The 25723-nt window shown below is 39.3% G+C and overlaps 2 protein-coding genes across 5 annotated transcripts; one reads left to right on the forward strand and one right to left on the reverse strand.

Annotated features, from left to right (window-relative positions):
• Nucleotides 1-22: 22 nt before the first annotated feature.
• Nucleotides 23-14380, forward strand: RSPH10B (radial spoke head 10 homolog B). Of its 4 annotated transcripts, none has more exons than XM_032447672.1 (20): nt 23-356; nt 1082-1157; nt 1409-1477; nt 1710-1883; nt 2326-2411; nt 3047-3167; nt 4138-4314; nt 4959-5100; nt 5589-5710; nt 6171-6360; nt 7042-7153; nt 7790-7869; nt 7972-8120; nt 8526-8633; nt 9573-9746; nt 10291-10342; nt 10874-10984; nt 11593-11785; nt 12105-12361; nt 14232-14380. In XM_032447672.1, exons 1-19 carry the CDS (start codon nt 94-96, stop codon nt 12325-12327), a joined length of 2622 nt encoding a protein of 873 aa, XP_032303563.1. In that variant the 5' UTR covers nt 23-93; the 3' UTR covers nt 12328-12361; nt 14232-14380. The 4 variants fall into 4 exon arrangements, with proteins under 4 accessions (XP_032303563.1, XP_032303564.1, XP_015732109.1 ...); XM_032447673.1 differs by having other exon boundaries at nt 12105-12357; XM_015876623.2 differs by having other exon boundaries at nt 12120-12361.
• On the reverse strand, nt 12941-25665 carry CCZ1 (CCZ1 homolog, vacuolar protein trafficking and biogenesis associated). Its single transcript, XM_015876629.2, has 15 exons — nt 25467-25665; nt 24738-24835; nt 24522-24615; nt 24350-24424; nt 23901-23948; nt 23270-23353; nt 21164-21339; nt 20632-20713; nt 19504-19565; nt 18701-18812; nt 17740-17773; nt 17281-17398; nt 15554-15712; nt 14369-14496; nt 12941-13294 (listed from the first exon to the last, which is right to left on the reverse strand). The coding sequence occupies exons 1-15, from the start codon at nt 25563-25565 to the stop codon at nt 13239-13241; spliced, it is 1425 nt and encodes a 474-aa protein (XP_015732115.1). The 5' UTR covers nt 25566-25665; the 3' UTR covers nt 12941-13238.
• Nucleotides 25666-25723: the final 58 nt, after the last annotated feature.

A 25723-nucleotide genomic window follows, 5' to 3' on the forward strand; every position in this document is an offset into this window, starting at 1 on the left:
CTGTTTGGTTTCTGTATCGGATAGAGGGGGAAATCTCTGCGTAAGAAGGCAGCAGGTACTCAGGAGGAAAGCAGAGGTTGAGGCATCTCAGTTATGGCGAAGGATAAGAAGAAAAATGGCAAGAAGTCAGAGAAGTCCGCACATCCTGTTCCTGCGCACAGTGATACTGCTGAGAGTGAGCCCACAAAGCCGACAGGTCCACAGGACTCAGCCAACGGAGTGGAAGAAACAGAAGCAGGTGAATCAGTGTCAGAGGAAGTATCAGATAAAGAACCAGAGAAAGCAGAGGAACCCCCTGTCCAGGATGTTTTTTCATGCTACGAGGATCCCATCCTTACGCAACTTGTTGTGGAACGGTATGTTTGGTACAAGTCTGTCAGTAGGAATTGTTGTTTAGGTATCCCTGGTATATCTGCTACATGTAATAGACACATAGGTTAGGCTCTTGATTTGAGGCACTGAGTGAAGTTCAGACCCAGTAGCACTGGTGCCATGTTGCAATGATGCACTGAGATTCTGCTGCCTTGCTTGGGTCCTGCAGTGCTGCTGGCACTTGCTGCCTGCCGAGAGACTTGTTCTTTAGTATGGGCCAAATGTGCGGGCACTTTGTGTAGTAAACTGATTCACATCACTTAATTGCCACTTGCTGCCCTTGGGTGTTTAGGGCTCTTTGTATCCCTGATGGAAGTCCTGAACTGAGGGAAACAGGTGAATGCCATTTCTTAACAAATCCTTTGGTAGTTCAAGGAAAGTGTTTCACTTAGTTTCACTTACTCACCAGGTTGCCTGGTTGTAAGCTAGTAAATGCTAACAGCGTGATTATTATTATTATTATTATTATTATTATTATTATTATTATTATTGTAAAGGGGAAAAAGATTGAGGTCTGAAACAACAGAGTAATGGTATAAAATACTACAGGCAAGATGCTTAAAGCTGCAGATTTTGTATCTTGTGTAGAAAACAGAGTAAGGGGCCTGCATGCAATCCACAGTGAATCAGAGTTATTTTATGTCTGCTGTGATTTTGGTTTCTTGGCAGCAACTTGGAGTGTTCATCTCTTATTTTGTTTTCTTTGCAGCTATGAAGGTGACAAAGTTAATAGGCTGTATGAGGGTGAAGGCGTTGCATTTTTTGAGGGAGGAAATATATATAAGGTGAGTGCCTAAATTAGTAGTAGGAATCAATCAATTTAATCTTTCTAAAACAAACGGGCTGTTTCTTTTCACGTAGATGAAGGCTGAGTGCTTGAAACGTGTGAGTGCTGAAAGCTTTGCTGGTTTCTAGCATTAAAACTTAGAAACTCTTACTGGGAATTTCATATGTTTGTTTGGGTTCTTGTGGTTGCTGTTGCTTTAGTTGTGGTGGGAATGAATTTGCTAACAGTGTCATTCTCTTCAATTTGTAGGGCATGTTTTCTGAAGGGTTTATGCATGGACAGGGAACTTACACATGGGCTGATGGAGTGAAATATGAGGTAAAGTGCAGTACACCTTACTACTGAACGCTATTACAGCCAATTAGATGTGTACATTTGAGTAAAGATGTTACAGTGATTGGTACAACACAGTTGGTAAATGCAGACCTGTGGCAGTGATCGCAGTAACAGAACTGGGTTCTTGGAGAAAGCTGGTTGTATCTTCCTCGCTTTGAGGAGGAACAGAATAATGTACCTTATGTTTTTTAAATGCTGTAATTTAATCTTTTAGGGAACGTTTGTTAAGAATATGCAGATGGTTAATGGACGCTATACCTGGAAGGATGGCAGTGTTTATGAAGGCTCAATTGAAAACGGACTTAGGCATGGATTTGGCTTTTTCAGGAGTGGTATCCATCCGGTTTCTTACATTGGTTACTGGTATAAAGGCAAAAGATGTGGAAAGGTAAATAAAAACGGCAAAGGAGAACACAGGGTTTGGTGAATATCTTCTAGAAATGTGATTTCTTTTCTGTAGAGGTTTCATAAAGATGTCTTATGTCACTACACAGCCTGACACTATATAGAGATTCCTGGATGGTAACATCAGCACCTTCTACGAGGTCATGAGTACTAAGTGAAACAGTTGGGTTGGGATCTTGTTAGTAGCAGAGAGGATGAATGGTATGTCAGAAGAGTAATTGGTGTGTGCTGTGGATCATCCTTTTGGTTGCTCCAGTTGACAAAGTCAAAACTGCTGCCTGCATCTATAGCCACAGAATGATGTTGCTACCTGTAAGGGACAGAGTGATCACACCTCCAGGATGTACTTAGGCAGACCAAGGGACATTTTTTATGTGTATGGTTATTGAGATATTATTTTAAATTGACTGCATTCTTTGTTTCAGGGCACCATTTATTATGACCAGGAACACATGTCTTGGTACTCAGGTGACTGGGTAGATAACGTTAAAGAAGGATGGGGAATAAGACGGTGAGGAAGATACCGCTTTGGTTCTTTTTTTTTCTTTTTCTTTTTTTTTTTTTTTCCCCCCCGTAAAATATCACACTTTTTTTCCTGTTGTTTGAAAACAGATACAAATGCTACAGTTTCATAGTCGTATGTATTTTTTGCAATGGAATCAATAATTGTGTGGAATGCTTGATGGTGGTAAAACAGTCCTTCTCTGCGACTTAAACTTGTATGTCGGTGTATTTATCCTGGTTATTGCTGAAAAGAAAGTCTTAACAAGATGAAATAATTCCACCCCAGCTCTGGTAAACTGGAAGTCAATGTTTCAAAACCAGTCAGTTCAATTGATTTGAATTGGTGGAAATGCTTTTGTGATTAAATGAATTATTTGGTCTAATGATATATAAACTAATAATTTGTGTAGTTATGATGAAGGCTCTTCAGAGTGAAAGATTAGTTCATTTTTTTACAAAGGTTTGTACATTAAAATTGAGTAAACAGTGCATTCGTTGAGACTTGCATATCCATGTTAAGCCAAATTACACTAAGAAATGCCGAGTTTATTAATGTTGAGGTTTTGTATAAACCCTATAAGACCCACTTAGGAGCTCATTCCTAATGAATCCTAACCCTGCTTAAAAATACTTCTTTCCCAGCTATAAGTCTGGAAATATCTATGAAGGTCACTGGGAGAAAAATGTACGTCATGGAATGGGAAGAATGAGGTGGCTGACAGCTAATCAGGAGTATGTTGGACAGTGGGTGTATGGCATACAGGTATTAACTGCTTCCTTAGGATCTCTCCAGTTGAATGTCTGTCCATCAGTCAGTTAAAATTCTGTAGGTATTGTGCAGTATTAAGGAGCTGGACGTGATTTTGCTAGCAGAGATTGAGAAGATGCACTTGTAACTTGATTCTCATGTTAGCAGTGCTCATCTTTTTGTAAAGGCTTTTAACTCAAGTCTTAAAAATTGTAATTTAATGAAAACCTTCTTAAGTGACAGAAAGGAAGTTAAATGTTTGCTGCTTGTTATATCTTGAGATAAGACTTCACTATGACCCGTATGTGGAGATTTATCAACAGCAACCCTTAGAGATGTCTGGATTGTTCTCATTTGTAAGGGTTTGAGTAGCATTGCTACTAGAGCTGCTCTGAAAGTAATGCCTCCTGTTTTATGATTTTGGCCAATGTCAGAGGCAGCTGTTGGTGGGATGGCAGCAGAGGCTGAACCTTCCCACCAGCATTCCATGATGTGCTGTTGCTGTGTGACAGATGGCAGCAGAGGGGCACTCTGACAGAATGGCGCCTGACATGGGAGTGTGGGTGGAGCAAAGGGGTGGAACTGAATTCCTCCATGTGGAAACAGTGACACTTATCTGTGCTAGTGAGTGTTTATGGAGACTGAACAGTGGCTGTTGGTTCAGTGAGGTGAAGTGTTTCCTCAGTGGTGATAGCAACAGTGGGTCACTTCTGCTAATGCTGATTTGTATGTGTGCAGTATGCAGGCTCTTCACTGGTGGAAATACATAACTGATGGTGGTGACTGTTGAAAAATAGTGGTTTGTAGCTGAGAATTTGCTCTATGAAAAGTTGTTACTGTGCTCCTTGGATCTGTTGTAGTTTCCCTGGAAATAAACAGGAGGTGTTACTTTCAGAGTGACTTATGTCATTCTTCCAGAATATAGTCCTTGTAGTTCTCCCAGAGACTTTTTAAAAATATTTTTTAAGACAAAAATATTTTTCAGCATGGATATGGCACCCACATATGGGTCCTGAAGAGAACGCCTGTATCTCAGTATCCCTTGAGGAATAAGTACAGGGGTGACTTTGTGAACGGGGAGCGCCACGGCTGGGGGACGTTCTACTATGCCAGCGGAGCAGTGTATGATGGACAGTGGGTTCATAATAGGAAGCATGGCAAGGTATGTGCTGATAAGTAGTGAGACAAACCTACAGGCAATGCCCGAAAAGACCTTTATGCTCTTGTATAGTGGATTTCTAGATTCCTGTACCAAAAACTACTTTTCATTTATGTCGTGTATGGAAACTGAACATAAAGCACAGAGAATAGTGAAAGCAGATGGGCCCTCTCAGGGACCTTCCTGGGCCACCATTTGACTCTGTAGTTAGAAGCGTGTTATGCATATAATGTAATACATTTTACTATTTAGATTTTCAGTGCAATGTCTGCACGTTGACTTTAGCAGCAGCTGCTCAGTACTTTTCCTCCTGTGAGCTAATGAATTTCAAGCTACCCTTGCACAGGAGTTCTCATATTAGTAGATTATCTTGTTTTTTAAAAAAACTAGATGCACAACTGTGGGTAGCTTGTTAAAATTAAGAAAGGCTACAGTTTTTCTGTTTGGGGGGGAGTGTTGTTCTCTCAATGTGTTTATAAAATTAGAAGATATATTGACAGTTCTTTAACCCAACCATGTGCTTTAATGGATGACATAATATAAAAGGTATGAAAAGTTTTTTGTTTTACTTTTTCTTGTAGTTGCATTTTAACCAAGATGGCTAAAAGTAAATTTAATTGAGAACGTTAACAATTGAATGTCTCTAGGGCAAGTTTGTCTTCAAGAATGGAAATATTTATGAAGGAGAGTTTAGTGATGATAAGATGGTAGAATATCCCGCTTGTCAGCTGGACGCAGTGAGTGCTGCAAGGCTGGATGCCACGTGCTCAGGAAGTAGCTTTGGCTCTGGTGAGTAACTTAACACAAGTTCTAACAGCTTCCCTTACCTTTTGTTGCTTGTTTTTCTATAATGTTAGTCTGTTTGTACTTATTCCAAAAACACAGACCAATTTCTGTGGAGAAATTGGGTGAAGACAAGTCATTTCAGTAGTTAATGCTTTTTGCTTCTATGTGTCTTATTTCTGGTGTGTGGCACTTGGGGTGATGAGTTCCTACTGCATTTTGTAACAGTTTGGAAACCGTATTGACTTGAAGTTTAATAGCATGTGTAATATCTGCTTTTTTTTTGTTTTGTTTTTGTTTTTTGTTAGTGGTTGGATTTGGAAAAAAAACCCCTCCTTTTTGGTGGTTATACTGTTGGTTATTAAAGAATATTCTGCTCATTGTAAAGGAGGCTGTTATTCCCTGAAGTTAGTAAAATAAGTTGAAATTGTGTATGTTTTATTTTCCTCATATGTATTTAGTTTTCTTTTGGTTCTAATATATTTATGTTTTAGAAACCATGAGAATCATTAACAACTCAGAAAATCCTTCCGCTCTGGGATCAGATATTGAATTAGATATATCCTCACTGCTTGACTTGTTGCCAAGTGAAGAGAGACAAGAAGAAGTGAAACAAGTAAGAGCTTTCTGCCTTGGGGTATTTAGGTATTTTTTTTCTCCAGCATGTTTCTTATTGTCTTATTTCTAACTTGGATGAATTAAAGTCTTTCCATTCATGAGTTATTCAGAAATCCAAAGCCATGGGAACAGGAAGGCACAAAGAACAAATAGGCAGTATCAACTCTTCCTAAGCAGCCACTTGGAAGCAATAAAAAATATGTAGTGTGTTTTGAAGGGCAGTCAGCAGCTGCTTCCATTACTGCAGGGTTTGTCTGCTAGCAGATAGAGACAAATTTATTTTTGTCCATCACCAAAACATAGGTGTTGTAACTTCCTTTGAATAATGCTGTCCTGAGCCCTAACCAGAAACATACTCTGGAGTGTGTAATTTGATAAATCAAAGCCTTATATTCTCCATATAAGCTGATTTCTAATTGCTATGAGACCGTACTGAAAACATGTCCTGCTTGTTTTAGGTAGAATTTGCTGTGTTGAGACATATTACAAAACTGAGAAGAGTTTACACATTTTACAGCAGTTTGGGCTGTGATGATTCTCCTGACAACACCTTCCTTATGACCAGGCTCCAGTTTTGGAGGTTTCTGAAGGACTGCTGCTTTCATCACTCCAGTGTAACTCTTGCTGAAATGGATCGGATATTGAGCGGTTTGTATTTCCTTTGATGAGGGTCTGGAATCAAGGAATTTTATTAGTGAAGTTGTGCTCTTGTGGTTAAGCGGCCAGGAACCAGTCACACTGTGCCCGTGGATTCTCAGTGGTTGTATTAATGCTTTTATAAACACTTCAGGGGCGTAAGTGAGAAAAGTGCAAAATTAAAATACTGCTTAAAAAAGGCTCTGAAGAGCTATCTCTTTAAAAGCTATGTTTGTTCCTGATCTTTCCATTACAGTTAAATGGAGTTTTAAGAAATTTGAGAAGGACAAGTAAAAGACAAAAATCTTTAATATTTTTTTCCATGTTCTTAACTGGGGTTTGAATGTAGTATTTTTTCTGTAGAGCTAGTTAGTGAGTCAGCTCTATGTAGACTGCAGGTGGACCTTTACCACAGTACGGGGCACACAGTATTGTCCCTGGTACACAAAGGGGTTAACTCCAGCTCTGCTTCACCTTCCTGAACATTTGGAAAGAGAGATGATAAGATTAAGGTATAGATATACTGTGTTCCCTTGCCCTGGTTATTTGAAGATGATGCAATGCATGGTCTGATTTGTCCAGGACTGCTGTTTCACAGCAACAGTTAGGGATGAGGAGGGTAGGAATGTTATAAGCTCATATGGATTTTAATCTACATGATGGTAATAGAGGGTATTTTTTCAAATTTTTTAGGTGATAAAACACCACTTGAGGAGATACATTCCCCATATGAGACTTTACTGTTCAAAACGTTTTTATCTCGCCTTATTCATCTGTCATTTCATGTCTATCACGAGGAGCACAAGTAAGTTTCATCTTTCAGTGAAATTTATTTCAAAGTCATGGTTTATTTATTTATTGATTGTTTTTCTTCCCCTTTCCTTTTGTTCTCCTCTGCACAAGGCATCTGCTTTTACCCCCTTGGTTGTTCGTTCTCTGGTTCTGATACCAGGCCAGGTATCCCAGTGACTGATTCTGGGACTGCTAACAAAGTACTCCCAGGTGTGTTTTTGCAGCAGTCTCACGTTAGTGCTTTGGGAGCTGGTGTATGTACATAGCATGTAGCTTTTTATTATGCTATATAAATAGTAGCAGATGTTTTCAAATAGAAAGGTAGAACACAGAATTCAAGTGGGCTTTTGATTCTACTACATGAGGATGCTTTAGGAATGCCTATGTAATGTCTTTGATATTAATGAAACAACATTTTCATATTGAACATAAATAAATGTGGAATCTTTTCTCTTTGGTTCTATGAGTAGTATTCAGGATGGCCTTGAGTAGAACTGTTTTCCAAGAGTCTTGAATTCCACTGAATTGTCCAAAAAAAATCTGTTGTAAAGTCTTGCAGGATAAATGTACTCAAGCAAAAATAAAAGCTTTCTTTGTACTTTTTGTGGGGGTGGGAAAGAAAGAAAAGTAATTTTTGTTTCCATTGTAGAGATAAAGGTCCTTACCTGCAGAAGTGTTTCACTGCAATGATGTCCAGGAATGTTATTCCCACTGCATGTCATGTTCAGGGTAAGTAAGAATTTCTTCTGTGCTGTGTGCAGTTCATCAATTATTACCACAGATGTCCTGGTCTTACTGTAACCATTGCTTTTTCCCAATGAATTTTTTCAGGTTCCTTATTTTCTGAATGCCATCATGCTGTTTTTGCCATGAGGTACATTGACAAATGCTGGGAAATATACCAAGCGTTTTGTCATCAGAATACCAGACCTCCGTTTGAACCCACAATGAAAATGAGGCAGTTCCTCTGGATGCTGAATGTAATCCTCTAACTGCTTTTTTTCTGTGTGACTGGATGCACTTTGTTCAGTTTATATGGGCATTTTGAAGTTCTGCCTGTGACTTCTGCACAGTTGGAAAGGTGTGAGCGATGCTGCTTGTACAAACTACCTGACAGATGTCATACATATTGTATGTAGTATTTGATTGTAGTATCAAAATTGTAGTATTTGATATTATTATTCATGAGCTTTCTTGATGTTTTTTTTTCTTAACATTGTTTCTGAAATATCAGAAAAATTTCTATTGGATTCTAAGGGGCCAGAATTTCAGTCTGTCATTAATTTTGTTGTGGAAATACCAGTTGAAGCCAGTACCGATTTTGACACAGGCTTTAAAGAGTGCTGGGTTAGGTCTGTTAACATGTGATCTTTGATCTTCCTCAGGATTTTAAACTTCTTGGCAAACAATTGACTGCTTCAAGACTTGTGGAAATACTTTTCAAAGAAGGTCCCTCCCTACATGACAGCAGAAGTACCAACCTGGAGCAGGAGGTGTGTATGGTGGCGAAAATAACAGCACATGTAGTAGTTCATTGCTACAGCAACAACTGAAATTTAATTTAAGGAAGTGTTGCAGCTCCCTGTCTGCTAGGATAGGACTAAAATGTCATTTACTGTGGAAAAAATGAGGACTACAATCTTTGTACTGTTTTTATTTTCTGTTGCTCTGTGCCTCTATCTTCTAGTTTAGCTTCGTGTTCCATGTTTTGATTATTACTGTACCTGTGCACTGATCCTACAGGTAACCTTGACAGAACTTTAACACAGGGTGCGATACCTGGTTAATGATGTGTGAACTGCCAACTCAATAGACAGCAGCTGTAGAAGGTTCTTCAGCTACCAGCTGGCATGCCACATGCTTGAAGAACTGCTCTTATTTAGTGACAGTATTGGCGCAGTGGTTAAAGACGCTGCCTTGCAACACTGGGGCCCGGAGTTCGAATCCCCCCTGTGGCGCAAGTGGTAGAAGTGCCGCTCTGCTACACAGGGCTCGAATCCCGGGGGCTGGACTCGATGATCTCTAAGGTCCCTTCCAACCCGCACGAAACTATGAAATGCCACAAGTGAATTCGTGATTTTAAACAATATCTGATACACACTGTGTGTGTTAATAAAGGATTTGTTATGCTCCTGTTGCTGGGGGTTGTAGAAGCATCGTATGCAATCGCACATGGTAAGTTTTGGCAATGCTGTATGTTACTACTCAGAGAAGTTTCTTGTAACTCCAAGTACAACAAAAATCCTGGTGGTATTTTAAAGAGACTTGTAGAAGGCATAACACAGTATGTCACCACCTGAATTATTGGAGCTTTGGCCATCTTCATTTTTTCATCTTCATTTATTTTGAGTTCCTCACTTGCCTAAGCACAGGCACCTGTACTGAGACTGTGCAAAGATTAATGAATGAAACACTCTTTGTTTTTATTTTAGCTGGTTCTTCTTGAATTTCTTGAAGCTCTTCTTCATTGTGCATTAGTGTATGTTACCAGTGATATGATGAAGGAGCAGGTAGATCGAGATAATGAGAAAAGTAACTTAAGAATGGAGAGTTTCTCTGAAGGAACTGCAAATGTGCCTTTCTACACACAGAGTTTTCTCTCCCAGGTAAAGTGGATTGATTAAATATTATTACTTGTCCACTTAAAGAGAGCAAAGTCAGGTCCTGCAAAAGCCCAAACATGGGAACTGAATTCCTATTTTTGTATAAGCACTCATTTGAAGGAATGGTGGCAGATGCGCCTCTCCTGCTTTAAGTGGAGTATCAAAACTGATGTGTCCTTAGAGATGTTGGTGTGTTCCCGGAGGATACACTGTGCTTTTCTGTTTTTGATAGTTTTTTGAATAATGATTTAGTAGGTTGTAAGATGCTGCCTGTGACACTGGTGCACCCTGCTGTGGGTGGCAGAAAAGCCAAAGTAATTACAAGTTTTGGAAGGGGCTGGCATTTCACCTAATGTATGTATGAGCCTAAAAGTGGAGCATTTGTATAGCTAACAAAGCATTTTCTCCTGTAAGAACCCTTCGCTATTCTTATTTGGAATAGTAGTTAGTATTTTCTACATAAACTAAAGCAGAACCATGTGATTTCAGTATTGAATTTCAACACAAAAGCCAGCATTTATTAACTGAATTTCAAACTTCTTGCTAGGTGCTGAAACTTTGTGAAGACAGAGGAGAAACCCTTCAAGAATTTCAAATAGGTGAGTACTGTACTTAATCATAAGCATCCATAGACAGAGGTGGGTGATAAAGGAGATACACTCTTGCTACAGCTTTAAAGGTGATTAAAACAGTAGTTAATTGTTGAAACAGTTGGGCATACTGTAATTACGGAGGGTGGAGGCATTCTTTTCTGTACTTACCAAGTACCAAGGGGTTTACCTCTTCATGTTTGGCTTCCAACAGCTGCTATGCTCAGCTGGGTGAGTTTCAATCTCTGAGCTTTCAGAGATTTTTAATTACAAACTATCATATTTTTCTTTAAGAAAACTAATTTGGAAGCTTTTTAAAATATTTTAATTTTTACTTGTCAGTCCCATACATTTGGGCATGGAAACAGAAAGTCAGACTCTGTACTGCATATCCATTATAGATCTTTCCATTGGCACAGAAGATTTTCAGCCACCAGCACAGCTGGAATGTCAGTGGCAATTTATTCTTGTTTATGCTGAAGATCAGCATGCAGAATTACAGACAGAGTCATTCCAGCTGTTCTATGTTTGCAATCCTAGACAGCATCCCGTCATCCCACACAACTCGTGGCAGCATCGAAGATATTCAGCCATTGCCCAGTTGGGATACAGAAGAAGAACAAGATTTCTCTCCAGCATCAGAATGGATAAGTAAAGCAATCCTATTCTAAGACACAAAATCCTACTTGCCTCTTCTTTAATTGTGACATTTTATTTATATATGCAGATTTCAGCTTATCACAAGAGGGCAGTAGATGAACATCATTCATTCTGGAGATGAGTTTTTGAAGAAAAAAATTTAAGAAAGTATTTAAAAAACAGCGAGATTTAATCAACGAGAATTTAGCAGGCTCTAGGTTACTTTGTCAATAGATACAGCCATTGGATGTATTTCTGTTCTTTCAGCAGACATTTCCATCCCTTTGTTCCCCCTCCTACAGGAGCCAAAGGTACTGAACTGTCATCAGATTACGGCATAATTAAAACATTTGTCACAGGACTAAAGGGGAATGTTTATTCTAACATTGTTCCCAGACGTGATGACTGAAGACCTTCCAAAGGCCCATCCCCTTCCACTTGCAGTCATAAGCTACTCACAATTGTCACCTTGCATTCTATGCAGAAGCAAATGTGCATTGCCCACAGATGCAGAGAGGAGCATCAGTGCAGCCAGACTTTTATGTCAGAATTTCAGATTTGAGATGTTGTATTCCAAAAGGAATGTTCTTACGAATACACATTTAATTTGCATGTTGCAGATGAACTAGAAGCCCAAACTGGAAAAGATGAGGAATTTGACTGGTGGATGTATCAAGTGGAAATCTTTTTTACAAACAAGTTGTTTCCAGCCTATGAGCATGAAAAAGCATTGAAGGCAAAAATAAAAGAAAATCAAATACGGAATGCTGAGTTAGCTGAGCTGAGGAGGAGGAAGGATGAGGAGATGGCAAAGTGAGTATTTTACCTTCTATTAAAAAAATAGTACAGCCTACCACAACCAGCTCATTTAAATATGGAATGTAACATGCAGAATGTAACTTATGTAACTTAACGGCTGTCAGGACTAATGATTACAGGCTGCTTTCAGGCTACAGAAATGTCTTACCTGGCACTTAATCCCTGCTCTATATAAGGGAAGTCAAGTCAAATGTGTTTTTTGCATACTGTAAGTTGGACTTGGTCTTCCTGCTTCTCAGTTCATACTGTAAATAGAGTTGCAACTGCTTGGCCAGTATAAATGTGTCTCCCTCACTGCAGTATGTAAATGTAGATCTTGTTCACTCAGACTTCTTGCTGAAAGAGAAGCAGAAGATGCAAAAAAGCAGAAAGAAGCTGCAGAAGGAAAAGCGTCACTGGAGTCCAAGAGTATAATTTTTGAGGAGTTAGAAGAGCCTGGTGCACAGTTAGCACCCCCTCCAAAGGAAGAGGCATCTACTGTACCACCCCCAGTTGTTACCAAGGTGCTCACAGGAAACAAGAGGAGGAAGAAGTAAATCTTCTGATGAGATCCACTAAACTGACAAGTATGTAAGTGTTCTATGAAGAAAAAAATACAAACCAAACTCTACACCAACTAACACTTCCACAGACATCCAAATCACAAGTGCTATTAAAGCAATATCTTCTGTTTTTGGAAGGAAACTAAACTTCAGGGCCAGCTGTCTGTTCTTAAACAAAGGGCGTTGGGAAAAAGAATATGAGGACAGTTAAATGAAGTGTAACCCTCTGCAGAAATGAACAAAGCTATTCCAGCAATCAACATCAGATAATTAATTAAAACTTGTTTCAGTGTTAAGGTGATGCAGAACTTACATTCCCTATCACAACAGTATTGCTAAAGTAAATGGTTTCATGTTAAATCAGGTTTACATACATGAAGTAAGTCAAGTATTTTTTGTGGTCCAGTCTGATTGCATTTAAGGAATACTTGGAGGTAGGAATGTGACAACAGAAGGCGTAAATCTAAGCAGTTGTTAAAAACAGGTCAGCCTAGAAACAGAGCTAGGAAGTTACTTGGCCAAAGCTCTTTTGTAACTGGTCTACTTTCACATCACATAAGCGTGACATCCTGCTCATTTCACACAAATCAACACAGAGAGCAAAAGATGCCTTTAAAAGTGTAACAATTATTAGTTTTATTTTATATTCCAGTAAAATATTCACGTAACATCAGAATGGAATGGTACAGGTGAATTCAGACTTGTTTTTAATTTCTTTGCACATACATAAACTTTAAAATCTAGAAATTTCATGATCAGTTTACAGATTTTAGTAGAAATTTTGATTCTTACAAAGCAAGTATTGCTTTACTATTGTCCTTATTCCAGTCAATAATATGACTAATAACTTTTCATGTTGAACAAGTGTCTGACGTTGACATCTTTCTACATCAGTCCTTTGCAGATCAATCCAAGAAGAAAATGTTATTAAATTGTGTTGCACAAAGCTTCTTTACTTCTTCTGTAAAACAAACAAGAACCCAACATTTTTAGGAATTATTACATTTTAAAGGGACCTATTGTAAGAACCAGGGTTAGCATCAAGTAGAATGTAATTAAATAGACAAAAAATGGGAGGTTCTGTAGGAATTTTTTTTTGTTGTTTTCAGTAAGAAAGTCGAGTCAAGCCAGAAATTGCAGCTGTCTGAAAGAGGAGCTGTAAGTGGCAGAAGTGTAAATGATGAGGAGTTGGCTGGACCGTTTGTCTTGTCAAACCTCTACAATGCAACAGAATACCCAGTTTTCACACAAGGAAGTATATTATAATTCTCCTTTTCAGAGGAAGGAGAGATTACTGGAGTCTGTTACAATGAATCAAGTTGGCAAAGCTTTTTGCTTTTTATGGTTTGGCAGACAATGGTGCAGGGGCAGCAGCACTTCCTGGGCTTATAAGGGACACAAAGAAACATGCACTGGTTCTGTATTACAGATTGATCCTGAAGAATAACTAACAGTCGTGTAAACCATGCAACCAGCTTCTCTTCCTAAAATTTAATTATTATGCTGTCATCTTTAAAAAACAAAAACAAAACAAATTCTTTCTCATCATCCATGTGACTAAAACAGTCACAAAATTGCTGCAAGTCATACTCAAACTACTCCTCTTCACAGCTTACTGCATCTTCATGTATGTTTGCCCCTTAAATCAGTCTTCAAAAAGCATTAAAAATAGACAATAATTGAATGAATACCAATGACAGGAGAGACATGATGTATAAATAACCTACTAATGGATCACTGACAAAAGTCAGACGTAACGATTTTCAACTAATACACTTCATCAATTGTTCCCCAGCTTCATGGAGTGCTTCTCTGTTTCCAAGGAGGAAGAATAACTCACTAAATATTTGGCAGCCATTCTTAAATGATGTTTCTGTTTTGTTTTTTTTTTTTTGTAGCTGATGGAAGGCAGACTAAACACTTATGGAAACTTACCTTGTCTTGTCTACATTTTGGATCAGATGGATTTTATTACTTCTTCACAGACAGATAATTTAGCAGTAACTATTTAAAGGTAATAAAAACCAATCCTTACCGTTAACTTCAATCAGATTTGCATTTTTCTGATTCAAAATGACATATAATTCTCTTTGGTCAGACTTCTTCCCAACTACCCAGTAATCACTCATTGCCTTCACAATAATTTCCTCATCTTCATCAACTCTGAAAGAAGTTTCAGAACATAAAGGTGATGGCTAACTGATTTTCAACAGTTTTCAGTACAAATGACTATGAGTAATGTCCTAATTCATTATGTTTGTATAGTATCAGAGTACTAACTTTGGCATAATTCATCAATCCAAGATGAAAACTTCCCAAATAAGCTGCACAGAATGATGTAGTCATCTAAGGACACAGTTCTTAATTTGGCTGCTGGCCAACCACTCTGCTCTGAAGAAAAAACTTCAGGGAGTTCAGGACACGCTTCAAAAACCGCTTTGTTACTGTGACCAGAGAACAGGTAGAGATGCTGTGATGATAGCAGGCTCTCACATATCAAGTTGTTAAACCTACAGCTCAACCATACTGAAGAACTAGGTCTGTTATATAAGGCTGTCACTAACCTGGTAATTCCGTAATATGCAACTTTTTGACTTAAAGAAAAATGAAAAACTTGAAAAATTCAAGTGGAACAACTGCCAGTCCCTAGTTAGAGCTATAGGCATCACAGGCATTTTGTAGTGAATGGAGGGTCGCTTCACTGTGAAATAGGTAAGAGGATACAATTTACAGAAAGCTAGTTAAGTTTTCTAGGAGCAGTACTGCAGTAACTGCAAGGTTTGTATTCCATTTATTGTCCAGCCCATAAAAGCAGCCAGTTATTTCAGAGAAGTGTACGATAGAGTACGCTGAGGGAGGTTTCCCTGTTCTTTGTTCTACTTAGCCTGAGATTAGCCAGACCTACATACAAAAGCACTAGATAAAGCTTCAGGTCCTTTCTGAGTTTCTTAGTTTCCCTAAAGCTTCAAACAGATGGGATTTTCTGATATAGTACACAGGCCCTGGTTCTCTCTTTAATTTTTTTTCTTTTTTAAAGCACAAGAAAAGTTCATGTATGACATACTGCTTCTAACCACTTAGTATGACTGCCATCACAAAGTCATGAAAGCTCATACAGAGCTATGAAAGTCATCCACATCTACAAGGCACAGAAGGTTCACAAATTAAAATCATCTAATGGCAGAAGGATCTGTAAGCCTACTTAATAGTTGAGCATTACCTAGAGAAGTCACTGTTGATATCGCCAAGAATCTTCATGAGGTCAGGATGTACAGATGCAAGTGATACACTGGGTGTTTTCCTCATGTGAATGGTACTCTTCTCTGCAAGGTTCATGTGATTGAAATAGATGAACTTAAACTGAGGCTCCTTCTCAGCCCTAGGAAGATTCACAAAAAGGAGAAGTGACTTGCAAATATTGTCACAGTACATAAGCACAGGACTCAGAGAGAGTAGTTATCAGCTAGTCAGCGTAAAACTGAGACCACCTGAGATTATTTTCACATTGAAGAGACCAAGTAAGACTCGTAGCAAAATCAAAGTTCGTTTCAATACTTAAATGAGAAAACAAAATGAAAAAAAAATCAGTTTTTCCTCTTCTTGGGCTAAGAAATAAACACACTGGAGTCTGACAGCCTGGTCCCATGTACCAGCTGTGTTTTGTTTGCATCTTTCTTATAAGCTATTTTTACTCCACTGTTTTGTTTCCTTGCCACATCGGCTCAGATTGGTTCCTAAACAGAGTCTTAGTCTTTAAATTGGGAATCTTCCGTTCACCTCTTTAATTTTTCTACCAGAAAAAGAATGAACTACTCTGCCTTGATCAATGCAATTAAATATTCCATCATCAGTTGTGTGGCCAGGTGAGACTACGTTCAAACTCTTGCTCTGGTTATTCTTCTCCATTTCCTCTTTTATTACTATAATAAAACATCTGTAAATTACAGCTGTAATTCTGTAGAAACAATAAGAAATTAAAATGGGCAAAACCTGGCTATAGCGAGTGGTACTACAGGCTATGTATTATTCAGAATGAAGGAGATACTTTGATGACACTGGTCACCTTAGCATACAACTAGATAGACTTTCTCTCTGTCACTCCAATGAATTAGTTTCAAGAAACTGTATCATGTTTTCAGGACACCACAGCATTAAACTTTAAAAGAGTTAAAGCAGCCAAAACCAATCCCAGGTAACATGAAAAGACCCCCAAGTAGGCTGGGAAAGCAGGAGTCAAATCAACAAAATGAAGGAGGTGAGCACAGAGCCAGCAGTGGTGTTTTTTTTTCTTTAAGAAACTCAATGTTGGAATTGCCCAGGGGCTGTCTGTCAGCTTCAGGAGGTTCTGTCTTGCTCAAGAAAAGTTGCAAAGTATAAACTGAAATTAAAGCTTTACAGGAACTGCTGCTTTTCTATTTCAGCATGCAGGGAGATGGATGGTAATAATGCAGACTGAAGTTTTCTATCCTGTATGTACTTCTGCAAGCACAGGAACCCACACAGAACCATGCATCTCCACTAGTCAGCTAGTTTCATGTTCACATATGAAAGAAGCAAAATCCAAATATTCCCTCTGTACCTGAATACTCTGTTAACAGCTTGGGAATGAGGTGGCAGAATCTTGATAACAGTTAAGAATTCTTATCTTAAAGTTTACATGACATTTTTTGCAGCAGTTCTGCACATAGAGGAAAAAAGTTTCAACTACACAACGAACATTCATTCCTGTATAAATAACATGCATGTTATTACTTCAAGGAGACCTGAATATGCAACAACAGGGACTTTATAAATGCTTATGGTACAGAAGGGTAGATAAATGTTGTTTAAGGTACACAGCTAACTCAATGTTTTCAACATTTAGGATCATGTTACTCTTATATAAGCAGTCAAATAACCCTGATTTTTAATAGAGAACTATGACAGAAGCAGAAACGTGGTACAAACCCTGATATTCTCTTGTTGATGTTGTATTGTTCACATATGTCTGATGCTAACACAGTGAGCTGAGGCCCAACAATGCTGTCCAGTTTACGGCAAAACTCCAGTGTGGGTGGAATTGAAGCTGGGTGGTAAAGAAAAGGGAGAAGTAAGACTCCCTTCCAACAGTAGAGAGGGTACAGTTTGTGCAGCTGCTTCCCTTAAACATCACTAGAAGCCCTCAGACCAATTTCTCTTTTAATTATACTCATGCACTGTGCAAATCATCCGTAAAGTTAACTTTAAGCAATACTTAGTCGTTTTATTGTGTCAGCTGAATTACCAGTGGAACAGAATCAAAAGACTGATAAAAACACTCAGGGAGAAGAAACTCAAGAAATTGAGTATTTTTCAAGAGTAAAACGAGTTTTATGCATTTTCTATCAACTGTGTTTCACTTCAGAAGTAATGCTAGCAGGTACTTACCATCAATCATAAAGCAGACAGCTGCACTCATGGCCTGGAACAAAAAAAAAGGAAGATAAAACACAAAATCATTTACAACAGGTGACTTCAGCCACCTCAAATAAGTGGCAGCATTTCAGTAAACTCACACATCGGTCAACCAGTTTTTAAAAAATTACCGCTTTACGAAAAATTCACCCAGTTTAAAGGTAACCCATCAACAGAATCATCTCTTTGCAATCATCCATAACACTGGATAGTTAAAATCTTAAACCCTGTGTATGGGAATTGTTGAGTCACAGCTTGAACCACTGACTGAGCACCTGGGGAAAAGAGTCGGTCAGCTCTGGGAGCACAGGTGAAGGCAATTCACCTGTGGGACAGGAAAGGGTGGAGCCTGACTGCACCCTTCTCAGACCTTATTTAACAGCTGACTGCTACTGGGGAAGGATCCCTTCCTGGTGAAGCTTTCCCCCGTGAACCTCAAATCTTCTGATACAGGTGAGCAATCTTCTTACATTCCTTTATAGCAACTTTCTGTTGTACCAATCCTTCTGTCATTACACCTCTGGTGTAACACCATTCCCTTCATACTGATCTGTCCAACTGCTATGCTTTGTAAATTGTGCTAAGATTTTAGTAGGAGAAACATAAAATGTATTAATAAATGTGTTCTATGCAGGGACATATATTTGCCATGAATTTCCTCCCCACCTATTAATACAATATAAAGGCAATTATGAAATCACAGAGTTGAAGGCTGGTATTTACTTGCAATAAATCATTATTTTGTGAAGGGTACAGGAGAGAGGATTCAGGTTTTAAAGCTTCTTGCTCAAAATTTCAAAGAGTCTTCTGTCTCTTTAATCTGGTCCTATCAATTCATGTCTGTATGCAATTCACAAGTATTTCACATCACTGGTTTCCTTATTGTATATAGATTCTTAGATTTGAGGAATAATTGCAGAGAGAAATGCAGTACCTTATAAACAATTAGATGAAGCTCCTCGTAAGTGTCCCCAGTGTTAACAAATATTTTGGGGAATCTGCATTTCGCTTCTGGATCGTTAAGATTTAAGGGTCCAGTAAGAAACCTGTAAAATAATTTCACAGCTCAAATGTGATACATTCTTGTATTTTGGTTTTTCTTATTTAACAGATGTTTGTGGAATTAGCAACTACTTGCATGTTCGAGTGGATCTGAATATGATGAGTACTGAGCTATCCATTGAAACAGAGAGCCCTTTTTCACTGCTACTGGGATAGCCTGCACCCTCTGTTTTCCACCAGTAGCTTTATGTAGAACAGCAGTGTACCAGAGGAACATAACTTTGAGGGGAAAGCCAGGAGAGCTTGTGCGTTTGCTTCAATCCCAACAGAATACACCATATCAGGCAAAGGGAACTATAGCATTTAAAGAAAGATGTCCAAATCCACAATTATTCAGATGTTGCCCAGTTGCTTCCATGCCCACCCTGACACACTGAGAACAGTATCACTAGAAACATGCACCTTTGTCTCAAATGTCTGACTGAAAGGAAGTGTCCAGAGCACTGCCAAAACTTTTCATGCAGTACATTAAGAACGGTGGGGAAGAAAAGGCTTAATTCCTGTTGCTGCATACTTCTTTTTTCCCCAGAGTTAAGGTTTTACTTTGTGCTGGTTACTGCATGGCCTATGGACTAAACTACATGTGGAACATGCATCCTGAAATAAATTCCTTCCTCTCAAAAACTTTGCCCTTGAGGGAAGCAGCAGTAGATGGTGACAGTTATTAAGAGCTACCTTCCGTAATGCTGTAGATTTCCTGGCATTTCGGCCCGTATTGGAGAATCTCTTCCTGCTAACTGAAGCAAAAAGCAACAAGAAAAAGCAGCTTAGAGGTATTTCCTGATAATTTTTTGTGGACTATTTTTAAATCATACCAGAGCAAACAATCTGCAAAAAAGATCATGTGGCTGAAGTGCAGGAGTTGCTGACAGGGTATTCAGATTTTGCATTTATTAATTTTTTACAAGTAATTTATGGAGCTCTGACAAGGTGGGGGTGATGGGGAGGGTAACTAACTCCTTGTGGTCTGAACAGCATTTCACACTGAAACAAACACTGTAAGTCAAATGTCCTCTTTTTGAACAGCTTGCTAAAAGCCACAGAAGCTTTTCAGTTACAGGTGGTGAAAAGGTTCTGCCAATAAGGCTTGAAGACTTTCAAAATTCACTTCAAGCAGTTTTAAACTTCAATTCACCAAGCCCTGAGCTGCTAGGCAAAGACTCAAGTCAATTAGGAGTTCCTAAGATACTGTTCATCAAATACAGCAATTTTCACATACAATGTATTAACTACAAAACAATACGACTTACTCAATTACCTTAAAAAAATCTTACAAGGGTTAATATGGGTTAACACTGCATATCTTTGGTAGACCCAAATGCATATTTTTAAATAATTTCATTTTAAGATAATACTTGCATTGAAATGCTCTCTTCCTATGGTAACAGAAGCGTATGAGAAGAGCAATAAGACTCTTTCAATCCCACTTTCCATTAGGTATAAAAGATACAGCTCTACTTCACCAGCATGTAGGCTTCACTGAGGATATTGGCTATGAACATACCAAACATGCTCTTTGAAGCTTGAGCAGGTCTCCACTGGTGCTATAAGGAGTCATTAGGTATCAACATTTAGGAAAGCCCCTATCAGGGACTCACATTCAAAGTACCAGCAGAATTCTAATATACAGTAATTGATAGGTGTGAACATTACTGACTTCAGTTGAGCGTCCCAAAAGCAACAAATCTCAGACATTCCCAAACTGAAACTTAAGGTAAGGAAGGGAGAAGAGATGCTTCTCTTTTATATTTTAGACTTCAGTGTTACAGGATAGACAGAAAAACCAAATCTGGTGTGTCATACCTCAGGCTCCATGTGTCTTGGGAACAGAGATGTTGTGAGATACTTGTACAAGATTCTCATATCGTCCTGTTCCAGTCCACTCCTACAGCACAGGGAGATGGAAAAATGCAAATTCTGTTTGTCCTGTGGTGCTCAGGTCACATTTTCCCCCAGTCACAACCCAGGCAACAAAATGGAACTAGGGGAGGTAGCAGCATTTCAGTGTCTTGGTAGATTAAATCTCACAATATTCATTTTAAATAAAATGTTATTTCCTAAATTCAAAATGCATCCAAGTCTGCTTTAAAATAGTCATGTCTTCCTGCTACTAAACCATATTCAGTGTCATAATTATGTGGCTTAGGCACAAAGTGAAGTTGTTGGTTTGTTTTTTTTTTTTAATCTTTCCCAAAAGAAACAAGTTTTTGCATCTGAAACAGCTCAGCTCTTCTGTGAACCTTCAAACAATAACATGCATAGCTGGAAGTGAACTGCTGTGCCATGCCAGTAAAAACCCCCCAGATCCCACAGAATAAATTATTGAAGTACCTACCAGATCAGCTGATCATTGTAGAGAAATGCAGTATATTTGACTATGTTTAGGCTTTCTTCCATCCTATTAATAAATGACTGAATTTTCAAGTAAGTCATTTTATCCAGTGGAAAGAAGCTGATTCCACAAAATACATCCAGCAGATCACAAGACTGTAAGTGCAGTGTCTGCAAGTACTAAGAGAATAATGGCCATTGTTTTTGAGAATTCAGAAAGCTTCCAATGTGTAGATTTAAATGACAAATTTGAATCCAATCCCCTGTAGTCAAGGCTAAGGACCCCAAAAAACTTCCAATTCTGCTTGTGCAAAGTCTACAAAATTGTAGGTCTAAGCTTACTATTATTTCATTGGCTGGCTTTTAAGGCCAGCTCAAGATTCTCTGAGAGGGTAAGAAAGCACAGCCTTTCACATAAGTGTTAAATTTCAGAAGTAGCTGTGGAAATGAGCAGATTAGCTCGTAACATGCAAAGGAAAAGATTATTCTCTTCCTTGACAGCGCATTTAAAATCACTGGGTAAAGCTTACAATCTGTCTGGCATCCTGGTCTGTGCAAGATGAGTTTGCCAATGGCTCCCTCTACAGTCATTTCACATTACCAAAACAATTACTTTGCTACTCAGGACAGCACGTATTACTACAATGATAGACCAGGAGGAAAATGTCCACAAAAATTACATTCATAGACACAAGACAGAATAGCCAAGTTACTTCTTATATCAAGTTATTACAGATGTCTTTGTCTACCTGGTAAAACAAACAAAAAAAGCTGCGTTCAACCAGGTACAGCCACACCCAGCACTGCTCAGATCAATCTGCCCATCTTAGCAGAATGATTTTCTTAAAGTTTGTACATTTCTAAATCAGATGAGAACATTTTTTTTACAGTTACATATTCCATGGTATGTACAGACGGTAGGACAGGTCTCTGTCACAATTTAAATCTCATTTTCTCTCACAGTTTCAGTGCAGACCAAGCATACCAAGCATGACCAAACAATGTTTGGCCAATTAATTCAATAAGCTTTACAGCAGAACATCTGCATGAAAGTTCTTTCTAAGCATGTCTTATTCTTCAGGAGAAAGAGAAGCATTTTTTCCCTTGGACTTCTTGGTTACACAAATCTCAGCACCTGCTCTTTCATCTTCAGCAGGAACTCAGAAAGGAAAACAGCATTTTAAGATTAAAGCTTTTTGCCACACTCTATTTTTGAATTCAGTCTAGAAAATGTAGGCAGCAGTTACTTAACAAGCCCTCCTTGTGCTGATTTATTCAAGGGCCTACTTCAGTCTTACAAAAAACCAAATGTGCAGACAGACAAAACTCCAAAATGAGACAAAAAAACACAAAGAGAACAATTTTTTCTTTTTAAACACCTGGCTAAAATGGCTACTCTCCACCTTGATCAGAGCTAGCAGCAGTCAGATGACAGTCTGCTGACAGCAGCACTCAGCTTCCTTCTGTGCAACAGACACACGGATGGCACCTTCTGAAGGCAGCCTGAGGAGATTTTTCATGTTGAAATTCAAGATTTTGCTAGATGTGACAATTCGAAAGGTACATGAATTATATTTGATTGACTTCCTGCTCAGAAACAGGTTTTACTTTCCATCTTTTTGCTCAAGCTCAGTTGAAGCTGAATACTGAAGACGAGTTATAACCGAGTTGTAACCAAGGCTTATTTTCTAAAACCTTATCAGGTTTGACTACTGATCCCACACAGGAAAGAAAAAAGTTAGTTCAATATCACCACTCCCCATTACTTCACAGTACTATGGAACCTGAATGTCTGTGCATTAGGCTGTGCAATCACTATCCCCAGGTATTTTCAAGAGCCAGGTTGGATGGGGCCCGGGGCAATCTGTTCTAGTGTCAGGTCTGGAGGTTGGTGGCCCAGCCTGGGCTGGGGCGGTTGGAACTTGATGATCCTTGTGGTCCCTTCCAGCCCAAACCATTCTATGATTCTATGTTAGTAGCAAACAGGAAGTATTTGGAAAAAGACTTTGTGTTGTTGCTGCATTTCTGCTGTGCATGCATTACAATCTCACTGAAGCCACATAGAGAAGATTTTTGCAGCCTATTCCCAATGCACTGTACGTGTTCTTACCCGGTGGAAGAATTTCTCTAGTCTCTCCTTCAAAACTTTTACACCTCCATCTTCCATTGCTTTCAGAAATGTGCCATTGAAAAGCTAGTGGTGAAAAGCAGTCAGTCAGTTGTGTCGGTGCTTTAATTTCTTGCAACGCAACCACAAATGTAGCTACATTACAGTAAAGCTCATGTTCCTCACTATTTCCACTCTGCATAGATCCAAATGTACCCCTTTATTGGGAACATCTTTCCAGTTTGCAGTCTCTATATATACACATAGTAGCAGGGTCAGAATTAAAGAATTCTCTATTAGTAGCAAAGTTACTTATCTGTGTTACTTCAGCATCTTGTTCTCTTATTTTCTAAAAGTCAGATTGATGGCCTTTATTCAGCGTTGAATACTGAATAACCATTGATAATATCTAATACCATCAAAATCAATTGGACTTGACAGAAATTAGAGGGCTCTTATTTTTACAGTAAGCTAATGAACTAATGAACAACTGCAATAGCTGAATTTTTCTCTTCCATCACCACGATTACAGCTTCAGGAAGAGAGCAGCCAACAACAATGAGCTTGCACATCCAGATGGTATCATGAGGATTTCCTCCACTGCCCAGAAGAGCCTCTGTGTTATTAACCCTACCTTGTACATGCTGTAGCACTGCTGCAGGACTGAACTATAGACCTTGTCCTGCAGAAAACAGAGCACAGCGTTAGTGTAAGCAGAGGTAGCATTTCAAATCTGTGCAGGCAATGCGCAGATCAGTGACATTGATCTCTGGAAACATAACCAGCATTTCCAGTCAGCACACAGAGATTACTTTTTACATCTAAGCTAAGAAAATGAGTCCCCTCACATTTAGTATCAAAAGGATTATTGACTCACACACATGTAAGTTAATCAGTTATATTAATAATTCAGTTACAAATACTGTATTTCCCCAAGGCCAGCAGTTAATCTTATTTCTGACTGTTTTTTCTTCTTTCTCAAGAAAAAAACAACTTGGGTGTTTCTGGTGGTACACTTAAAACACAACATAACTGATTAAAATGGGAGGAGGAAAAAAGAAATAAAAATGAATTCAGTATTACCAGCAATTCTTCTTCCTGGTATTCATAGACTGGCTTTCCATCCTTGTGTTTTTCTATTATGGGGTTTCGTACAACCTAGAAGGTGGAATGGGCTGGTATTAGACAATGCAGAAAGCATTGAGAACTATCTGAGATGATGGCTTAGAAATATGCATATCATGTGCATAAGTACCATGACCATCCAGAAGTTCTCTTCAGGTTCATGGAAAAACTGCCTGTTCTTCTGTGTATGGAGGGATTTTGCGGGTTTTGTTGGACTAAAGGTCCTGGAAAGAAAACTTATCTGTAGATATTAATGTACACACACAAAAAGAGAACATGTATGATTGTGAAGTTTAAAACACACTGTTTGCAAAGACAGAGTGGGTCACACAGTCAGACCCCATACCTGGTGAACTGCACTATGGCTTCACATAGTCCCACATTTCTAATTTTTTCATTCTTTTCTACTTCATTTGGGTGATAGAAGAGAATCTTCTTCTCTTCCTAAAATTTCAAATAAGAAGGAAAGCAAAATACATTTTAACAGCATCAGGATTGAAGAATATGCAGCTCACGGTTTGATTGTTGTTAAGTTCTAATCTCTGAATCTCTTAGGAAGAATTAGATCTTGTATATAAACTTGTACCTGTAATGACATATAAAAACATAACTAGCACACCAACAGTCAGCCCAAGGCATTTCAAGAAGGTTTATCAATTCCAAGGCTATTTCAATCATCGCCAGTTCCAAAGCCAGATCAAAGCACAACCAGCCTCAGAGCTTTCAGCTTTGTTATTACCTACAAAAAGTAGACGGTGTGCTAAAATTACAGCTGACAGCACCATGAAACACCGCCAGTGGTAACTCGGATTAACCCAAGTTTTCTAGTGCGTTACAGCGCGATGGATGAAGTCGATACCCCCAACGCAGCACCGACAGCCCGGCCCGGCCGCGGTATTTCACTGGCTGCCCCGAGAGGCCGCGGTCACCGCTCCCCGGGGCGGCCTTTGCTGGCGGGCTGTAACCGTGCGGGCAGGCGCTGCCGGGAGGGCTCTGGAGCGGACCCCGGGGCCTCTCAGTAGCGACCGGGCCGGGCTGCTCCTTTCCCTCTCGGCTCTCCCCCCAACTCCGGTACCTCTCCTTCTTTGGGCCCCAGCTTAGGGTTGTAGATGAAGAAACTAAGCAGGGTCGGAGCGAGCTGCTTCTCCTGGCCGGCTCCCCCCGCCGCCGCCATTCCGAGCCGTCAGCGAGCGCGCCTGGAGCCGGCGGCCGCCACAACAGCATCGGGAGCGGAACGCGGCCTCCGCCGGCACCGGCACCCAGCACTTCCGCCTTCCGCCCCGCACTCCGGAAGCGTACGGCGCCATCCCGGAAGTGCCCCCGGGCCGAGCG

The sequence above is a fragment of the Coturnix japonica genome, chromosome 14, assembly GCF_001577835.2.
Source record: "Coturnix japonica isolate 7356 chromosome 14, Coturnix japonica 2.1, whole genome shotgun sequence".
NCBI classification, from domain to species: Eukaryota; Metazoa; Chordata; class Aves; order Galliformes; family Phasianidae; genus Coturnix; species Coturnix japonica.

What these genes read in the sequence shown, in the direction of transcription:
- CCZ1 (XM_015876629.2), bottom strand. Translation starts at nt 25,565, where the DNA reads ATGGCGGCGGCGGGGGGAGCCGGCCAGGAGAAGCAGCTCGCTCCGACC. An exon ending in AGAACTTCTGGATGGTCATG is followed by an intron (nt 24,425 to 24,521) that starts GTACTTATGCAC and finishes TCCACCTTCTAG; the next exon opens with GTTGTACGAAACCCCATAAT. An exon ending in TGTCTGCTTTATGATTGATG is followed by an intron (nt 17,399 to 17,739) that starts GTAAGTACCTGC and finishes TTTACCACCCAG; the next exon opens with CTTCAATTCCACCCACACTG.
- RSPH10B (XM_032447672.1), top strand. Translation starts at nt 94, where the DNA reads ATGGCGAAGGATAAGAAGAAAAATGGCAAGAAGTCAGAGAAGTCCGCA. An exon ending in GTCTATCACGAGGAGCACAA is followed by an intron (nt 7,154 to 7,789) that starts GTAAGTTTCATC and finishes TTTCCATTGTAG; the next exon opens with AGATAAAGGTCCTTACCTGC. An exon ending in CACAGAGTTTTCTCTCCCAG is followed by an intron (nt 9,747 to 10,290) that starts GTAAAGTGGATT and finishes ACTTCTTGCTAG; the next exon opens with GTGCTGAAACTTTGTGAAGA.